The sequence below is a fragment of the Sturnira hondurensis genome, unplaced genomic scaffold (genome assembly GCF_014824575.4).
Source record: "Sturnira hondurensis isolate 20B ecotype Veracruz unplaced genomic scaffold, ASM1482457v3 Scaffold0022201, whole genome shotgun sequence".
Lineage (NCBI taxonomy): Eukaryota > Metazoa > Chordata > Mammalia > Chiroptera > Phyllostomidae > Sturnira > Sturnira hondurensis.
The window spans coordinates 8,321,573-8,342,420 of NW_028094832.1; the positions used below are offsets into that span (position 1 = coordinate 8,321,573).

Sequence of the window (20,848 nt, forward strand, 5' to 3'; positions counted from 1 at the left end):
TCTTCCTCAGTTGAATGTTCTCAGACTCTTTCCCATTTCCCAACATTTTGGAAAATATGCTTTCTTTTTAGAATCTTTTACTTTAAAAGGAAATTCAGCAGAAGACTAAGAAAATGAAGTCAGAGTGAGGAAAATTTTTCATATGCATATTTAAAATAGAATAAATACACAGTAAAAACAAAAAAGTTCAAACTGCGAATAAGAAATACCAGATGAAAACCAGAAGCCTCTTGTTCTCGCATCCCACTTCCTATAAGTAACAACTGTGACATTTATACTGTCATTAATTTTATGCATGTAATAGCACATGTCCTTTAAATGCAGGGTCCGGCAGAAGTAAGGCCTGCTTGAGTGTGGTTAGTAGGGTAATAATATGGGTGTAATAATTTATAGTTTTAATTTGAACATTTCACCTAAAATGTAATATGATGCGCTTGAGTGTGATACTGTTGTGTTACAGAATTACATGCTTATAATTTGTAATAGAATATTTTGTAATAAAAGGGGGCATTGTTTGTGGCAGACCCTGCATTTTACACATGTAGGATCATCGTTTCCATATTCCTTTCCATCTTAGTTTTTCTCTGATTTTTTTTATTATCAGCACACACCAATTTTAGTAATACCTTAGTATTACATTGTATGAATGTATCATAACCTAACTCAGCCCCTATTGATATTTGTTTAGGTTGTGTTCGGTGTTTTTCTATCACAAATAATGCTTCAGTGAACACCCTTGTACATATATCTTTGTTTAATTGAAATGGACTTGCTAAGTCAGAGGCTTTGTGTTTTCAGTTTCAGTAAATCTTGCCACCTCGCCCTCCCAAAGGGTGGTGCCAGTTTTTATCCCAACTGTATTATGATACTTCCTGTTTTCTCAAATCTGCAATACTGGTTGTTTTCAACCTTTTAATTTGTGCTACTCTCTTACTACTTTTAAGATTTTGTGTGCTTATCTGGATTTGTATGTGTTTCATTTTGAGTGAGCTTGTGCATGGCTTTATCATTTTAGAGGTCCTTTCTTCTGAGATTATCTATATCATAATCTTTGCCCCTCCCCCGTTTTGCATCTTTTCCTCATGCATGCATAGGTAGTCTAGCCAAGGAAATTTGTCCTTTGTTATAGCAAAATATAAAGAGAATGTTTTGAGTTGCCCCCAAAACATAGAAAGGGAAGGGGAGACCATAGTTATTAGGCCTGACTATATCTAGAATGGAAGAGGAAGACATATATCCAAATGCTGAATCCCCATTTGAAAATACAGTGGTGTGATTATGTAACAGCTGGCTGTCTGGTTGTGGGAAGAATATGAGTTTTAGTGATTGCTGCTATTTATGATGGAAATAGTCCAGCTGTGGCCAGATTTAAGTTCCTCACGTTCCATCACGGAATGAGAAAAGAACCACAGCAGTGCCCCATTATACACAGGAGTTCCACCATGCAGATCAGAAGCATAGCCTCAGGGGCAGATATTGAGCACAGAGTAAAATAGGTAGCAAGTGACCATTTTGAGTATTTGTTACCTGTATTTTTAATATCATTTATTGTAAATTTATATGGTTTTACTTATTTTTTAATTTGAAAATATTAATACACAATTTGATTTTCTTTTAGGGAAAAAACATGACAAACCACTAAAATAACATTGCAAATTACAGAAATTATATTTCTTTAGATTATATTACCTTCTAGAGTTAGCCAACATTGAACATACTAACTTCATTCCAATTTCCTTTGTAATAGTTAACACTGTTTTAAATCAAATTTATTCGGGCGACATTGGTTAATAAGATCGTATGTTTCAAGTGCACATTACTATGATTCAGATTTGCTTGCAACTTAATTTTTAATATTAGCTTTGCACACAATTCCTGAAAATTTAATAATTAGATCTTGAGAGCCAGTGCAAGCCAGCTGCAGCATACCAGTCACACCAGCTTACTTGTATATGTCTATCTCCATTTATTCCATCCTCTTCTTCATCCTCTCTTTTGTCATTCTCTCTCCAAAAAAAAGTTGGAGAAGGGATTATAAATATATTTTCTGTGTTTAATGCCCTTAGCTTACTGTGTAAGTTTCAAGTTTGAGTGGTTGATTTGGAGTATTAAGATTTCTCTTTATGTATACTTTAAATTCCTTCCTTTTCTCCTTAGGTCATTTGTGCTTTTAAGTACAAAAATTTTTCACTATAACTTGTAAGTCAGTATATATTTCTGATGGTTATTTGAAGTTAACACAGGTAATTTTTACACTTGAGGAGAATTTATGTCTAACTGTATGACTTTAATCTTACTAGTTTTTCACTAAAGATGTCATCGTACCCTCTCCTTGGACTGATCATGAAGGGAAACAGCTTTCAGAGTATCATTCCAGTAAATGTGAGTGTGCAAAGAAAATCATTTGAATAAAAATCATAGAATTATAAAATGCCATGAACATGAAGTGACATATGGGGAAGTGGTAGTTTACCTGGTTTGGTAAGGAACTTGCTGTAGTTTAAATTTCTGGATACCATAGGATTTAACTATTTTAGGCTTAGAATTCAACGTCTGACTTACATGTACTGAATTTGGGGGTTTTGGCCATTCTATTCTGAATTTAACTTTTTCTTAATGACCATTGTGCAAATCACTTATGTTAGTGATAGAGGCTCTGTAGATGTACAGATAGTTGGTACTGAATGTAGAGCAGAGTTATTGCTGACTTTTGCAGTGATTTTGAAGGTTAATTTTTTAAATGAAATCCTTAAATTGCTTTGCTTTTTTGTTAATTTGCTGATTTCTCATAAAAGTAGAGGAAGGATGGACACTTGACCTCTGGGATAGTGTAATGCAGCTGATTATCTGCAGTATTAATAAGCAAATTGAAGGGCATACCAGTCATTTTTCAAATATCTTTTTTATCTCCAGGAAATAGTTATCTTGTATTTGCACTCACTATCCTTTGGGTTGTAAGCAGTGTTCAGGTAGTACTTTGTGTATATGCATCCCTCATTTCAGTGGAATTGCCCCCTCATCTACATAGCGTGCGTTCATTATGATCCAAGTATAAGGGAGTATTTGTTCCATTCTTTATCGAAACCACAACAACAATGGGTAAAAGGGATTGAGCACTTCCCATGTGTTGGGACAGTGCTGAGTGATTTCAGTAATTCCTTACAACAATTTATATGAGGTAAATGCTATTAAGTGCTATTATCCCCATTTTATAGGTGAGAAAACCTAGTTTAAAAAAGGTTAGAACACATTTCAGGGTTTCAGATATGATCAAAAGTAAAAGAACCTGGATTCGAAACTAGGCATCTTCAGTTCAGAGTCTGTATCGTCAGCCATTACAAGCTGTGATAGTGGATATAGACCTCATGCTACTTTTACTATAAAACAGAAAGGGTGACTTGATCCGGTTATTCAATCTCTTTAGACAGGGGTTGGACTACATGATTGTTTTTAATGTCTCTCCCAACTCTAAAATTCTATATCCAAGTTGACATTTTTTTTTCTTTTTTTTAAAGATTTTATTTATTTATTTTTTAGAGAGTGGGGAAGGGAGGGAGAAAGAGAAACATCAATGTATGAGAGATACATCTATCAGTTGCCTTTCACGCACCCCAGCTGGGGACCTGGCCTGCAACCCAGGCAAGTGCCCTCATTGGGAATCGAACTGCCGACCTTTCAGTTCACAGGCCAGCACTTAATCCATTGGGCCACACCAGCCAGGGCTCCAAGCTGACATTTTCATAGACACTACATTTTTCCCCAAAATTCTTTAATTTTTTATTTTTGAAGAGGTGAGTTAACCTTCTTATGTGATCTTTTTAATAAAATAATTTTATATATCGAATATCCTGTGTTAGTTACAGGATCAAGGAGGTGGGAAAAAGATGACAGCCTCTGTGACGTGCTGATCTAATCCAGTTCATGACAGAGGGCAGTGTAGTGGGTGGGCCCCAGAGCTACACTATCCAGTACGGTGTTGGGAGACAGTTCTCTCTGTCTTACATTTCCGCACAGGAAGGGAGGAGTGTTACAGATAGGCTTGTTCCCAAACTGTCTTTTCAAGGACGTTGAAGTATGAATGTCCTCGAAAGGCAGAGATGGTGAATCTGTCCAGAGCAGAGAGTAGGTTTTGTGTCTTCCTCTGGAGCCAGTTTGCCCACCGCTTATAAAAAATGGGATTTCCCACAAATTGGCAGTTATATAATAATCACGAGGTTGTAAAGTACAACATAGGAAATATAGTCAGTAATATTGTAATAACTATGTTGTATCGGGGGGACTATTAGACTTATTGGGGGGAAGCACTACAAATACTTAGCCAGTTGCTATACCTCTGAAACTAACATATATTAAATGTCAACTGTAAAAAAAAAAAAAGAATGGGATTTCCCAAGTTTAGGGTTCCTCAGCTGTGATGAAAACCCACTGTGTATACCACATCCACCTGGGCTTCATGTCACCTCCTTGGGACTTAGGGGCGAAGGGAGCTGATGTGAACATGAAGCTTCTGCTGCCTGCTGTGCTGGGAACAGTGAAGTTCTGTGTCTTGACCCACAAATCCCAAGTCTTCAGCCTCCTTGGAACGTAGACACATTAACGCAGACATGTGCAAGGAGGGCAAAGTCTCAGACCATTCGCAGTTCTTCACATATGGTAGCCACTAGCCAAATGTGGCCTTTTAAAGTTCAGTACATTTAAACTATATGGTTAGATTCCTTGTCACATTATTCACATTTCATGTTTAAGGTATTTGGATTCTAACCTAAAAACCAAGGACATTACACAGGGTTTTCGGCCATGGAGTGGCTGGTTGGCATTTGCCTTATAGAAGAAGGTCGTGCCACCTTGATGGGGATCCTGGCCAGCAGGATCTGTGTGTGTTGTGGTTGCTATGAACAAATACACACGGACTACACAAGTCCTGTGGAGAAAAAGGGATGGTGTGGCTGCTCTCTAAGTGGGAGAGAGGGCCCAGCCCCTGCCTGAACGGGCTTTTATTGCTTTTTTGGGTACGTTACATGGAGGATGGTCCTCATTTACTCTGCACAGATTCTTGCAGGTGATTACCTTTTACAGATAACAAAGCAAAGAATATTGCTAATTACTTCAAACAGAAGGATGTTGCAGACCAAGGGGAAAAGTGGTTGAAGTGGTCACACTCCATACTTGGGAGGTTTAGCACAGACTTTAGGAAGTTACACTAAGCCCTTGTGCCTCAATTCAGGGTGAGGGAGTTTTAGCAAAAGCAAGCCTCATAGCAGTCTAGGTACAATGCAGGCCTGATTCCCCATGAGAAAACCTCTCTGTGGGTGTGGTCCTGTGTGCCGACTTGATCCCCACTGGTTTTCCACGTGAGTGCTGAGCTACATTTCTATGCCATGAGACCACCTACAGCAAAAAACAGCATTTGAATCTAGAATTTTATTTTTTGCCAATTCTCGTAGTATTCAAGAGGAGACTTTAACTTATTTACCCACCCACCCACTTACTCATTCATCCATTTACTTATTTAGGTTTCTTAGACTACTGGGATTTATTCTAGTACTATATTTTAAGCTTTCTGGGTTGTTTTTGGCCTGCTTGCTTTTCTTTTTTTTTTTTTTTTTTTTGCTTATAATAGTCATTTTTGTCTTTTTTTAACCTGGTGATTTTCAAGTTATAAAGCTTAATATTTAGTTATTAACTTTCAATTTAAAAAAATTTTTGCAGCTATATTTTGACTCCTTGTGAAAAAAAAGAACTTGGTTTTATTTATCAAATTTTAGGTTTTCTCAAAATGATCTGGCATTTTAATTCAGACAATTTATCTAAACTCATTTTTCAAAAACGTTAAGCAACAGAGGAGCGGTTTGAGGATGACTAACACTCATCCCGGCCTTTCAACCTTGATGTCATGGAGCACAACCGTGTTTCCCTCCAGGTATTACTGTATTTTGCCATGTATAATGCTCACCCAGGTTTTTGTTACATAAAATTTCAAGGGAAAAAATCATTTGTTTTATTTTTTTTTCTTTTTCTTCTTTTTTTTTTGGTAAAGATTTATGTATTTATTTTTAGGACAGGGGAAGGGAGGGAGAAAGAGAGGTAGAGAAACATCAATGTGTGGTTGTCTCTCACACACTCCCCACTGGGACCTGGTCTGCAACCCAGGCATGTGCCCTAGACTGGGATTCGAACCCATGACCCTTTGGTCTGTGATCCAGCCTGGTTCACAGGCTGGCACTCAATCCACTGAGCCACACCAGGACTTGTTTTAATTTTTCAGTTCCATTATTTATTTATTTATATTTAGTTTCTTGTTTTTTATATTATAAAGGAATTTTAGCATTTATTTATGAATATATTATGGTATAAGAAATTTTATGTAACAAATACACAGGAACAGATACAGGGTATTTCAGGTACTACCACATATGATGCGCATCCTTATTTTTTTCCCCTCAAAATTTTAGGCAGAAAGTGTGTGTTATACACAGCAAAATATGATACTTGGTGCCTCCTTATTTGCTATACCGTAATAATCCTTCAAGTTTTATCTTTGTGTTCCCTCAAAATTAAAAAAGATAAACTTAACAGAAGTATGCCACATTATGTACTTTTATGCAGACATTGGTTTTTATTTTTTCCTTTTTAAATTTAAATTATTTTATTGTTCAAATACAGTTGTCCATATTTTCTCCCCACCCCTCCCCCAGCCCCCTCCAAACCCACCTCACTCCTTGCTTCCACCCTCCCCCTTGGTTTTGTCCATGTGTCCTCAGACATTCATTTTTAAAATGTAACAAAGGTTTCCACTTTGTTCTCTTTTTTTTCACTGTGGAAAAAGTAACCCCTAAAGTAGATGAAGAATATAAAATATAAGATTTTTACTTCAAATGTTTTACAGATATTAATACAAATAATGAATCTCCAATTGGAAGAAAGCTGACCATCCATTCTGAGAAAAGCAATGGTGAGTACGAATATGTTCTGAAAAAATGTATATTCCACATTAAGATACATTTAATTTTAAATTCAGTTTATGTAGTGACACTTTACTCTGGAGTTGAAATTATTTACTGTTTATTAATGAGCTATATGAGAGCTGACTTTTAAAAGTAATTAGAATAGATACAGCAAGCCATGTTTTAAAAACGGCAGTAGTATGTTGTTTGTTGTTTTTTGGTTCAAAGCATAGAAATTGCTATTTGGTTTTGAAAAAATTTTTTAAATTTGTTATTATTAAGAAATTTATCCCCAAATATGGGTTGACTTCTCTTTTTATTCAAATGCCAGCAGAACAATCCGTAGTTAATTTGGACCATTTACAGTTTATATCCGTGCTGGAAAGTATGGGAAACCGCTTACAGGAAGGTGACATGTTATGCAGAACAAGCCATAAATGAAATAATTGAGATTGGCTGGAACATCATGGGGAGGTGTGATTGGGAAGCACATGGTAGGTAGATTGTATGTAATATGCTTTCATTGATTTACCCATGCTTGTATTTTTCAATCTGCTTGTTTCCAGCTGCTTGTCAGACATTGCTTTCTCTTCCTGTGGATTTTAATATAGAAAATGTATTAGGTAAGTACTATATTTATTTAAACCTTTAATAACTTAAAGGGTTTTCTTTTAATGGCTTTTTGTAAATAGAAACAGTGCTTCTTGCTAAAGAAGTTGGGGAACTAGTCTGAAATTTCTCTCCCCTTTTTTTAAACCTGGCCTAAATTAGCCTTTTTATCATAGTGATCTTTTCTATAAACATAAACTATTTATGCAAACACCTTACTGGTGTTACTTATAATAATAATGAAGCACTCAAAAAATAAGGAATAATTTCAGATTTTACACATCACATACGTTATTAAACGTTGATCCATTGAAACTAATTCAAACATACAGTATATGGTGGTTTTGAAAAAATCATGTAACTGAAGTCTAATAGCTCTTCAAAATGACTAGCTTTGCCTTTTGTTCTGTTAACACTAAATGTAGGTGACTATTTTAGAGCCGATGAGTTTGCAGATCAATCTCCTGGAAACCTTAGTTCTTCATCCCTCAGAAGAAAGCTGTTTTTAGATGGCAATGGCAGTATCTCTGACTCCTTACCTCCGGCTTCTCCCAGGAGTCTTCCCGGCTGTGCCCCAACATCACTTGAGGTTTTCTATTCAATAGATTTATCTCCTGTGCGATGTAGGAGTCCTGTGCAGACGCCAAGCTCGGTAAGGAGTGTATTCAAAGGTGTCTGGTTATTTTCTTTTTCTTTTTTTAAAATATTTTATTTATTTATTTTTAGAGAGAGGGGAAGGGAAGGAGAAACATCAGAGTGTGGTTGCCTTTCATGTGTCCCCTACTGGGGTCCTGGCCTGCAACCCAGGCATGTGCCCTGACTGGGAATTGAACCAGTGATCCTTTGCTTCACAGGCCCATGCTCAATTCACTGAGCTACACCAGCCAGGGCTGGTTATTTTCTTATGGATATAATTGAACCTTGGTGCCCATATTGTACTTGAGAAATAGTTGCCTTTAAGTTTTATATTTCATAAGGATTTTATTAGTTCACATTTTTGTTATTCAGGAATGTTTGGGGTTAGATTTTGTAATTTTGCATTTAGAGATATATGTGATAATCAAATTTATCATGTGTCTCAAGGAATTTAATGTAATTGTTCACTGAATTAAGCTAAGATTTTCAGTATGGAGCAACAGGATTGGCATTGATGAAGTAACTTAATTAAAATTTTTCACAAACAGCTAGTGTGAAATATAGTGGTTTGTTTAAACACAGTGCATTTATATTTTATATTGACTAACATTCTGCTTCAGAATTCCTGTAACAATTTTCTTAGCTGCTCTTGTTACAAGATACCTTGACTTGGCGTCTTTACTTTAGGGAGATCAAAGTTTATATGATCTACTTTATAAGTGTGTTTTGAAGATGAAAATAAAAGTTGAGGGAGAGAACTGTGTATTTTTATTTATTTGTTTTTATCATAGGGGCAGTTTTCTTCTAGCCCTATTCAGGATAGTGCAAAAAAATACAGTTTGGGAAGTATAACCAATCCTTCACCGATTTCTTCACCCACTTTCTCGCCAGTTGCATTTCAAATAGGAAAAGCAGCACCTCTCTCGGGTATGTCTCATAATGTAATAACTAATTTACCTTTTTAATCACTTTTTGTCATTATAGAGGCTCTTTTTGTCATTATAGAGGCTCTTACTTTTTTTCAAAAAAGAAAAATTTACTTGTAAAAACAGATTCTTGGCAAAGCTGTATTCTAGTGTTAAATACAGGTAATTTGATTATCAGTATTTATAGCAATCACTCTATTCTCATAAAGGGATCAAAGAAAGATGGTAATTTTAGAGGTAAGTTGGCTTGGGGTATGCTTTGCATTTGCTTCTGAACTGTAGGTTCACACTTTGGTAATCAGATTTCGTATTTTATAAACATGCATGTATTTGAGTAGGTTTTTAAAGCAAATATAGCGTGGGGAAATTTACGTCTTTCACTTTGCAGTGTGTCAATTTCTCAAAACCTATTTATAGTAAAGACAAGCGGAAAACTGAAAATGGTATTTTTTGTTAGTCGTTCCTATGAGTGTGTCTACATATACGGAGGGTCAAGTACACACACGCACACTCACAGAGGTCTCTGTCCTGCTTTCTTTACAGAGCAGTTTATTATGCGTACTCTCCATAGGTCGTTCAAGTTATTTATTATTGGTTACAACCATGAATTTGAATCACTATGTAATATTCCATTTCATGGGTATATTATTTGTTTTCAACTGTTGGTAAACCTTCAAATTGTTTCTAATTTTTTAGAATCGTATAACTAATGATTATCTTTGTATATACATTGTGTTATCCATATTTATACCCTTGGTTAAATTTTCAGAAGTGGAATCATTTGGTCAAAAGGGGTGAATTTTTTTTTATATAATTTTTATTTAATTCTTGTTCACGTACTGGTTTCTGTCTTATATTCCCAACCCTGCCCGCCCCCCCGCCCCATGCTCCCCACCTCCCTCCCCTTTCCACCCCCCACCCTTAGTTATTGTCCATGTGTCCTTTATACTTGTTCATGTGAGTCCATTCCCTTTTCCCCTATAATTCTCTCCCCTCTCCCCTCTGGACCCTGTCAGCCTGTTCCATATTTGAGTGTCATTGGTCGTATTTTGCTTGCATGTTTGGTTTGTTTAGAATCCTGTTAACGGTGAGATCATATGATATTTGTCTTTCACCGCCTGGCTTATTTCGCTCAGCATAATGCTTTCCAGTTCCATCCATGATGTTGCAAAGGGTAGGAGCTCCTTCTTCCTTTCTGCAGCATAGAATTCCATTGTGTAAATGTACCATAGTTTTTTGATCCAGTCATCGACTGATGGGCATTTAGGTTGCTTCCAACTCTTGGCTATTGTAAATTGTGCTGCTATGAACATCGGGATGCATAGGTTCTTTTGGATTGGTGTTTCAGGATTCTTAGGATATACTCCTAAGAGTGGAATTGCTGGGTCAAAAGGCACGTCCATTTTTAGTTTTCTTAGAAAATTCCATACTGTTTTCCATAGTGGTTGTACCAGTCTGCAATCCCACCAACAGTGAACTAGGGTCCCCTTTTCCCCACAACCTCTCCAGCACTTGTTGTTTGTTTCTTTGTTTATGATAGCCATTCTGACTGGTGTTAAGTGGTATCTCATTGTGGTTTTAATTTGCATCTCTCTGATAGCTAGCGATATCGAGCATCTTTTCATGTGTCTCTGGATCCTCTGTATGTCCTCCTTGGAGAAATGTCTGTTCAAGTCCTCTGCCCATTTTTTAATCGGGTTGCTTGTCTTCTTTGAGTGGAGTCGAATAAGTTCTTTGTATATTTTGGAGATTAAACCTTTGTCTGAGGTATCATTGGCAAATATGTTTTCCCAAACAATTGCTTCTCTTTTTATCTTGATACTGTTTTCCTTAGCCATGCAGAAGCTTTTAATTTTGATGAGATCCCATTTGTTTATTCTTTCCTTTATATCCCTTGCTCTAGGGGACGTGTCAGTAAAAATATTGCTGCGTGGAATATCTGAGATTTTCTTGCCAATGCTCTCCTCTAAAAGGGGTGAATATTTTTAAGACTTGACGAATTTTGTCAAATTTACTTTATGAAAGGTTCACCAATTAAAATTTTCATCAATAGTGTGTAAGAAAGTCAGTTTCTTCCCATCCAGAAACACTGGTATTATTATTCTTTTTGAAGTTTGTTAATTTGGTACATTACAAAAAGGTCTCTTATTGCTTTAATTTGTATATCTTTGATTATTATGACAACGAATTCTTTCTGAAGCTGGACATTTATTTTGGGGTGGGGGATTATTACTAAAGTGAAATTTCCTAGTTAATGTTTTTGGACCTCATTTGACCACAAGTGACTGAAAGCACAGAAAACAAAACTGGATAAGAAGGGCAACTGCATTTCATATATCTACAACTACTAATTTGTAGCTGTCTCCTGGTATTTCCAGTATTTTCTTTGTATATCAACAGTATTGTTATAGTAGCAATATGCTTGTGGGGAAGTAATTCTCAGGTAGTATTTTGTTTAATTTCAAAAGGTGAAGCGCCATCAGAATTATTTTTGGAGAACCTCATCTTACTTATTGAGACACATTCGTTTGTACTATAGGGTTTTTTTTTCAGTACAGTTTATGTTCAATATTATTATATATTAGTTTCAGGTGTATGGCATAGTGGTTGGGCAGTCATATATTGACAAAGTGTTCCCCCAATATTTCCAGTACCCACTTGGCACCATAAGTAGTAATTGTAGTATTTCTGACTATATTCCCTATGCTGTAACTACATCCCTGTGAATGTTTTGTTGCTACCAATTTGTACTTCTCAGTCCCTTCACCTAGTCCCCCAACCCCTCTCCACTCTGCCAGCCATCACTCTGTTCTCTGTATCTGTGAGACTACTTCCGTTCTGTTCTTTCATTCATAGTGTTCTTTACAGTCCACATGTAAGTGAGATAATATGGTATTTGTCTTTCTCTGACTGGCTTATTTCACTTAGTATATAGGTCCATGCATGCTGTGGCAATTGCTAAGATTTCATTCTTTTTATGGCTAGGTAATATTCCACTGCATTTATGTGCCACAGCTTTTTTATTCACTCATGTGTTGCTGGGCACTTGGGTTGCTTCCATGTCTTGGCTGTTTGTATATAACAAAACAAAAAGACAACCTACTGAATAGGAGAAGATATTTTCCAATGATACATCCAATAGGGGGGTTAATATCCAAAATTTATAAAGAGTTCATACAACTCAATACCAAAAAAATGATGTTTTAATCCAACTAAAAGATGGGCACAGGACCTGAATAGACACTTCTCCAAAGAGGACATACAGGTGGTCAGTAGACACGAAAAGACACTCAATGTCACTAAATAGCATAAAAATGCAAATTAAAACCACAATAAAATATCACCTCTCACATGTCAGAATGGCTGTTATCAGTACATCAACAGACAAGTGTCGATGAGGTTGTGGAGAAAAGGGAGCCCTAGTGCACTGTTGGTGGGACTGCAGACTGGTGCAGCCACTGTGGAAAGCAGCATGAAGTTTCCTCAGAAAATTACAAATGGAACTGCCTACGACCCAGCAATTCCACTTCTGGGAATATATCTGAAGAAACCGAAAACAGTATTTGAAAGAATACGTGCACCCCTACGTTTATTGCAGCTTTGTTTACAATCGCTGAAATATGGAAGCAGCCCATTTGCCATTGTTTTTAACAACAGCATTTTACTTCAGTAAACAACACAGCTGATAACAGTAATCTATTTTTTTTCTGCCATGCAACATGATTACCATTTAGGAATGGCTTTTCCATTTTTATGATTTTACAATTTAACTTTTCCCTCCCAATCTTTTAGAACAAAGGAAGATTACTTTTCATTCTCCTGATGCTTCATCCAGAATAAATGCTAATGGAATTAGTAATCCATGTATCAGAAGCCCTTATATAGATGGCTGCTCACCTATTAAAAACTGGTCTCCAATGCGACTTGAGATGTACAGAGGTGGTACTCAGTATCAGACCTCACTGATTCGAATACCTTTTACCCTCGAGGCTCACAGTGAAGATGAAGAAAACAAAGTGAACATTCCTTCCACAGGCAGCTCGTCACCCACCATGGACACTGCTGGAGCCCACCTGCGGCAGGGGGACAGTGCCACTTCTCCACACGGCACACGTTTGGTAGTGACCTCCCTGTCTGTCACACAGAATCAGCCCCGCGCTGCAGCAGAAGTCCTAGCACTGCTGCAGGACTTGGAAAGTGAGAAGGAGAACAGCACCGTGGATATGGGTGACCCTGTAGAGGCAGCGGATGAGAACACGTGGATGAAGGAGCCGGTGGATAACGGGGGTTTACCCATGGCTGACTCGGTGAGCGGGATCGCCTTCAGTATTGAAAACTCTCACATGTGTATGTCGCCTCTCGCCGAAAGCAGTGTCATTCCTTGTGAAAGCAGCAACGCTCAGGTAAAGTACGTTAATATTCTGTAGCCCTCTGCTTGTTCTCTCGGTGTGTGCTAGCCTTTCTCTCCTACGATGGTGGTAAGAAAGAACAGGCATTGAATGTGAAGACTTTAGCATTATATACATTTTTAAAAAAATATCAACACTAGGTTGATGTCAAGAGGGTTATTTTCTTGTGACTTGGACTCGTGATGCATGTTTAATATTCGTATTAACTGATATTTGTTTGGAGTAGGAAAAGATGAGAGCAGGAAAAATCAAGCCGCTCTGATTTTACAGACTTCAGAGTCAGGCGCCTTTCTCAGGATTCGTCTCCCTTTCATGGGGAGCTAGTGCCGGAGGAATTCAGTTTCTTATATAGCATTTGTATTCTGAAAATACAGTAGTTTGGGGTTTTCCTTTTTATTTAGGGAGAAAAACAAATGAGCTTGGAGCACTTCTCTGAGGGGTGGTTTTTTTTGTGCTTTTCTGTTTTAGAATGTGTTTTCATAGCCAACAGTTCCAGTTTTGCAATGTCTATCAAAGGGAAAGCATGATTCATTGACAGGTAGCCTCACTTACTTTCAGAAAAACATTTGTTCCATTAATTGCCATATTCTTTGAGATGAGAACTTTGAAAGAACTTTAAAATAGTCAGAACGGCAGTTCTTACCTGCCATTTCGTAGTAACAATAACGTTTAGGTAGTTCTTACTATATGCCTGCTGGCGTTCTGAGCACTTTGCATGTGTCAATTTGTCTAATCTTCCCAGCAGTCCTGTGAGATAGGTGTTCTGTTATTATCCCTGTTTTACAGATGAGGAAACTGAAGGTTAGATGGGTTAAGTAAATTGCCTCTTTAGCTAGTGAGTAGTAGAGCCAAGACTTGACTTCTGGCAGTCCGGCTGTAGAGTCCATGGTCTTCCGTCCAAGTTTGTACTGACTCATGACATACCCAACAAGTACCGTGTTCCAGCGTGCCGGGCCCTCTTTGTTTACTTCTCACACCTACCCTCTAATGCTCTCGTGCTGTCCGTTTGGGCCTGCTAATGTGTGAAACGCACGGAGGGATTCTGAGAGACCCCAAATTAAATACCGTCTCTTGCTCATATCTTCACGCATATATTGTATATCCTGACTTCTAGAATCATTGCTCAAAAAAACCATTAGACTTGCTTTTACCAATTTAGCTTCTAAATTTGTTTCCTAAATGTCAAAGCACATATAGTCAAACTTGGCTTTAAAGGTATTGTGAACTCCTTTTTCGTACTGTATAGCTTTTCACAGCATTTATAGAAGAACTATAGAATACTTTTATTGAGATACACATTAGTCACTCTCCCCATTGGAAACCTGTATCACTACTGAATTGCCATCTACTGTGTCTGGACCTGAGTACCTGCAGGGGTATTTCAGTCCATTTGGGGACTTTTCATACCACTTATTATAAGTCTTTTCCTTGTATTGGGCTAAAATTTGGTTCACTTTTACCCTTGGGGCCATATGATAATAATGCCTACTATTTGCAGATCATTTTGTAATAGTTTAAAAACACTTTCTTACGTTCTTATTTTCCTATTACAGAGGTAGCTTACAAATTCGAAGAAGACAGTGTATTTTCCCAGGACCTTTGACTTGCTTTATTATAGTGGGGACCATCCATGTATTGTACACACAGACCCCTTCACTGTACTAGGAATTCCCTTTATCTCCCCTGTGGTATAGTTTTCTATATCCCACTCCCCTCTTTCCTGGTTTATTTCTCACTTTACTGGAACACAGTTTTTGGTAGCTGCCCAAGAAAGAGTACATTTTTCAAGATGCTGCATGTCTGACCATGTACTCTTTATTCTCTCACATTTGAGAGTTGGGAAATAATTGCCCTTTAGACGTTGAAGTTACAGCTTCATTGATTCTGTTCAGTATTGCTGGTGAGAGCTCTGAAACCAACCATTGTAATACTTAAATCTTTTGTGTATGATCTCTTCTGACCCCCTTCTCTGGAGCATAGGATCTTTTCTTTGTCTGCAGTGTTCTGAAATTTCCGTGATTCTTTGGTGTGGGTTTCTTATTTGTCCTGGGTACTCAGAGGGCCCTTATGATCAGTAGACTCATACCCTACACTTCTTGGCTCTTTTCTTGAATAATATCAGATTTCTCCTATTATTGTCACTGTTTTCTCTGGAACTCCTGTTGATTCTCCAGTTTTGGAAATTTTTTTTTACTACACTTTTCATCTCCTTTTCTCAAGTTTATATAATAACGCTTCTGAATCTGGGGGTTTTTATGTTTGTTTTGGTAGTAACTTAAAAATGTATAGCACGGCTGGCAAAGGTTGCATGGTCTGGCCTTCTCCTTGCTTTCCAGCCTCCTTTTGTCTCCTCCATTCTCCTTGTTTCAGTCACGTGGCTTTCCAGAGTTGTGACTAACCATGTTCCCTCTTGTCAAAGAACCTTTGCACACAGTGTGGAATTCCTCCTCACTTTACCTGCTTATTAACCCTATTTATTTTTTAGTTTACAACTTAATGGTTGTGTCATCAAAGGAACCTTCCCAGGTCACACTAAGCCAAGCCAGGCTCATTATTATGTGCTTTCCTGGGTCCATGGACATTTTGCACCCTTGCCAGTCAGACCATTAATCCAGCGATCGTGTGTTTTTGTTTATCCCACAAGTTATTTTAAAAAAAAAAGCTTGGCATGTAATAGTTACTCATTAAATATTTGTGGAATGAAAGGCAAATGCATGCCTAGATAAGTTCATCCAGAAGGACGTACAGAGTGGGAAGTGCGGGCCGGGGTTTGGAATCCTGAGAAGTAGTTGAGGAATAAAGGAAGCCACGACTCTGAAAGGGACCGAGGACCGGCCAGAGGGCAGAGGGTCCTCTAGGAAGGCAGAGTGTCCTGGGATATTTTAAGAAGGAAAGAATACTTAGTAGACACACACCTTGATTTATTGTTCTTCATGGATATTGCATTTTTTTACAAATTGAAGGCAAGACCCTCCATCAGCAGGAAGATGGCAACTCGCTTTATTGCGATGCTCACTTTTTTGCAGTGGTCTGGAAGCAAACTGCAATATCTTTGATGTATACCTGTACCCTCAAAATAAAAGCAAGGGCTACAGGGCTTGGAAAGTGGCTTTTGGATTATTAACAGAAGAAATCTGGTGAGTGAGCAGCCTCAAGGTGGAGAGGGAGAAGGTAAATGCAAAGAAGGCAATGAAAAACAGATGTAGATAAATCTTGGAAGGCCTTAGATTTATGACAGTTCGTGGAGAATATTAAAGTCCAAGATTTCTTGTGTTTCTTTTTTTACTTTGTTTTTACTTTAAATGAGAGAAACTAGCTAGCCTATTTAAGTGATTAAGAAAGGGATGAGAGTGAAAAGAACAAAGAAAACTAGGAACTGCAGGATCATCATAATAGGTATCAGTTATGTGTCCTGTTCAAGTACCAGACACCAGACCAAGAATTTTCGGGTCAGTAGGTATCGTCTGTGAACCGGTGATTCATTTTATACATGAAGGAGCTAAAGTGTGCAAGGTGGGACAGAATCTAGGGCTCTGCTAGGAGGATTAGCAGAGGTAACCCTTCCAATTCTGTAAAAGAGGGCAGAGAACACGGATGGGCGTGAGTACAAGGATCTGTAGCTGGGATGGGGGGTGAGGGCTGGCATGGCTTTAAAGAACCTGGGGAGCGTGGGCTTGGGGAGATGCAAACTGAATATTTTGGTTTTTTCCCAGCTGTTTCATAAACTTAAAGTAACTTCCTTGAGCTTATTTCCTCTTCTTTAGAAAGTGGGGGTAATAATTGGACTGTAGGATACCATATCGTTGTGATTGGAGTTAATGTGAGCAAACTATCAGTGCTGGTTTTCAGTAAGTGGGGGGAGACCGAGTCCTGTCGTAAAAGTCGTGAGCAAGGGGGGCAGACGTGAGGCCAAGCGCCGTGAGGGGAGGGCTACAGTGCTGACGCCAGGCTTCAAAGGACACATTGTAAGCCACTGTTGTCAGCTGAGAACCTGGAAGGTTTTTAAAGAGCCACATCTGATTTATGTGGGAGAAAATAAATTTAGTGGCATTGTGTAGGATGACTGGCAGTAGAGACAGCATTGAAAGGCAACTGGAAGAATATAAACGTTAGAATCAGAACTAAATTTCAATTAAAGTTATTTATGGGCTGTGGGGTCTTAAGGCAGGTTCCTCTTGAATAGAGGAATAGAACAGTGAATAGAGATTGACTTTTCCATCTTTTTGAGCACCTCGTCCTTCTCAGGTTTCACGTGGTACTGGTGCCTGCCTTTGTCTGTGGGGAGTAAGGAGACGATTTGTGTTGCCTGTTTGGCACATGGGAGGCATCGGCATTAGTGGTAGTCCAGGAGAGAGCCAGTGATCAGCCATCGTCTTACGGGCTGCCCGTTGACCCTTTTCTTCCTCCAGAGTGGGAGACACTCTTACGTGTCTTACTCTCCACTGTAAACTTTCCCCTTGATATAGTCAGTTACGTATTTAGTTTTGAGTTATGTAAGCCAGTTGTTTGGCACTGGTGAATAATAAAAGAGTAATTGGCAGGTTCTCTGGAGGCAGTCTGATAATGACATTTTTGACCAAAGAGCTGCTGAATGTTAGCAGCACAGGGTGTTTCCCCTGGGATGTAATACAGGATTCTTCTATTACGCATCACAAGGGTTTTGTTCAAATGGAACGTGACTCCGTGGTGAACACATACACATCCATTCCTGAGAACTGGAACATCTTTCTTAAGATGATAGAATGCACTCTCTAGGCTAGTCTGATGTGTGACAGTGGTACAGGAACACATCTTTTCCTTCCCTCTGCCTGATATGAAAAAAAGGACTTAATGAATCCCCATAGGGTTTGCATTGCTTGGTGCTCAGCACTGTGCAGGTAAATGCAGTGTGTGTAGTGGACGGGGACTTGGGAGCCTCAGTCTTTGCTGTCTCATTCTGCCTGGCATTGTGAAAGTTAACCTTTCTGAGCATTAGCAAATTATCTGTAGAGCTAATAGGGACACAGAAAGGAGAAAATAAGAATAGTATGATATTGAGTGCCGTATAGGGGCCTGGCACTTTCTTAGGCTCTCAATAAATATATGGGGGACACTCCCCCAAACAAAATTTATTTATTAAAAATTGTGTATTCTCACGTTTAAACAACTTCAGTCACCTTCAAAGTACTCTCCATTTGATGCAATACACTTATCCAGACGTTTTTTTTTCAACTGCTCAAAACAATTTTTGAACTTGTCAATCTTGATGCCTTTTAGTGCTCCTGTTATTTTTTGTTTCACCTCTTCTTCATCAGGAAAACATTTCCCTTTGAGAACTTTTTTATCCAGGGAAACAAAAAAAAAGTTGCTCAGGGTGAGATCAGGTGACTAGGGAGGGTAGGGTATGGGGAGTCATGTCATTTTTGGTCAAATATGCTGCATACCCAGTGTGGTGTGGGCAGGTGCACTTGGAAGTCTCCTATCATGAAATGGGCAAACATGCTGAGTCTTCAAAAAACATTCACTGAAAGCAAACACACTCTCACAACAATGCCAGTTGGTACGATGATGCAGATGGGTTCCTAGAACACTCACTTAGCAGGGGAAGTCTGTACTACAAGGGGCCCACCCTCCAGAAGATATTCCAGGGTTTTTTGGGGGGTCCCCCATGTACAAAAGCTGAAGTTTGCTACAATGCCATTTTTTCTTTTACGCTATTGGATATAATGATGTATACTGGAATGCTACAATTTCAATGAAATGAAAAGCTGAACAGAGAGAAAGAGAGGAAGAAGGTGAGGGGAAGGAGAGGGAAAGAGAAACATCAGTTTGTTTCACTTATTTATGCATTTANCTAGAACACTCACTTAGCAGGGGAAGTCTGTACTACAAGGGGCCCACCCTCCAGAAGATATTCCAGGGTTTTTTGGGGGGTCCCCCATGCACAAAAACTGAAGTTTGCTACAATGCCATTTTTTCTTTTACGCTATTGGATATAATGATGTATACTGGAATGCTACAATTTCAATGAAATGAAAAGCTGAACAGAGAGAAAGAGAGGAAGACGGTGAGAGGGAGGAGAGGGAAAGAGAAACATCAGTTTGTTTCACTTATTTATGCATTCATTAGTTGATTCTTGTAGGTGCCCTAAGGATCAAACCTGCACCCTTGGCATATTGGAACGATGCTCTAACCATCTAAGCTACCCAGCCAGGGCTGAAGAACTTGTTCTATGTAGAATTACCTTTTATGTTTATATATTACTTTTAAATTTCATTCAGTATGATCAATACTAAAACATTACAGTTTTCAGTTCTGATAGTATAGTGACTCACTTAAATAGTTAAATTTTATATTTTTATACGAGTCATATATTTTATGAGTAAAATACATTTTTAAATATTGTTAAATAAATTTACTTATTTAAACATTAAAGCTCCTCAAAATAAATTTTGTGGATAAGTGGATTAGTTTGCAATGTTATCCTTAGTGTGTTTTTCCCCCTCCTTGTCCTTATCAGATGGATAGTGGTTATAACACACAGACCTGTGGAAGCAATATTATGGATACGGTTGGAGCTGAAAGTTACTGCAAAGAAACTGATACACAAGCCTTGGAATTTGAGACCAAACCTCAGGTTTTTAATACAAAGGTATGGAAACAACAGAAAGCTTGACGTGGTTGTAGGTTATAAGTGTTCACTAAATGTGATTTTTTTTTCTGTCCATTTTGCTTAAAATTTTTGAAAACTGTTGTATTTATATCTCATTCTTCAGGTCATTTAAGAGCAGGTGGTGATTTTTAAATGGAAACACTGTGTTTTCCTAACTCTTCTGCTCTGACAGTAAAAGAAGAGGTCGGACAGGGAGTTAGTCCTGCTTTGGAATTGGTACTTGAAGTCAGTTCCCTAAAACTAAAGGGAATGGGAAGTCGGGGGTGCTGAAGAGGAGGAGAGTCAGGGGTTTGCCACTAATATTGTTTCAAAGCTACACATAAAGAATTTTGATTAACACATCAAATTAAGAACATTCCAGTAAGGGCTCTTAAAATCCAAAAGCCTTTATACATTTTTAGATGCTGAATGAGAATGCATACCTTATATAATGTTTATAATTTATACAAAAATATATTGTTAATGACATTTACTGAACCTTCTAGGTAGGATGGTTATACCGAATGGTCATCTTTAAAGAAACCCATGAAAATTTTAGGCACTAACAGGAGAATCTTTTTAAAATATATTTTTTAAAGATTTTATTTTTAGGGAGAGGGAGAGAGGCAGAGAGGGAGAAACATCGATCAGTTGCCTCTCACACATCCCCCAGCTGAAGACCTGGCCTGCAGC

At 38.1% G+C, this 20,848-nt stretch overlaps 1 protein-coding gene across 2 annotated transcripts in view; it reads left to right on the forward strand.

The window, feature by feature from the left end:
- BORA (BORA aurora kinase A activator) overlaps window positions 1-20,848 on the forward strand; it is a 28,939-nt gene that overhangs the window by 7,285 nt on the left and 806 nt on the right. For both annotated transcript variants that reach the window (XM_037034718.1, XM_037034719.1), the window contains 7 exons: window positions 2,301-2,382; window positions 6,887-6,952; window positions 7,511-7,567; window positions 7,979-8,205; window positions 8,981-9,116; window positions 12,908-13,518; window positions 20,024-20,155. In XM_037034718.1, the coding sequence (XP_036890613.1) occupies window positions 2,301-2,382; window positions 6,887-6,952; window positions 7,511-7,567; window positions 7,979-8,205; window positions 8,981-9,116; window positions 12,908-13,518; window positions 20,024-20,155 (1,311 nt within the window). The remainder of the gene's footprint in view (window positions 1-2,300; window positions 2,383-6,886; window positions 6,953-7,510; window positions 7,568-7,978; window positions 8,206-8,980; window positions 9,117-12,907; window positions 13,519-20,023; window positions 20,156-20,848) is intronic.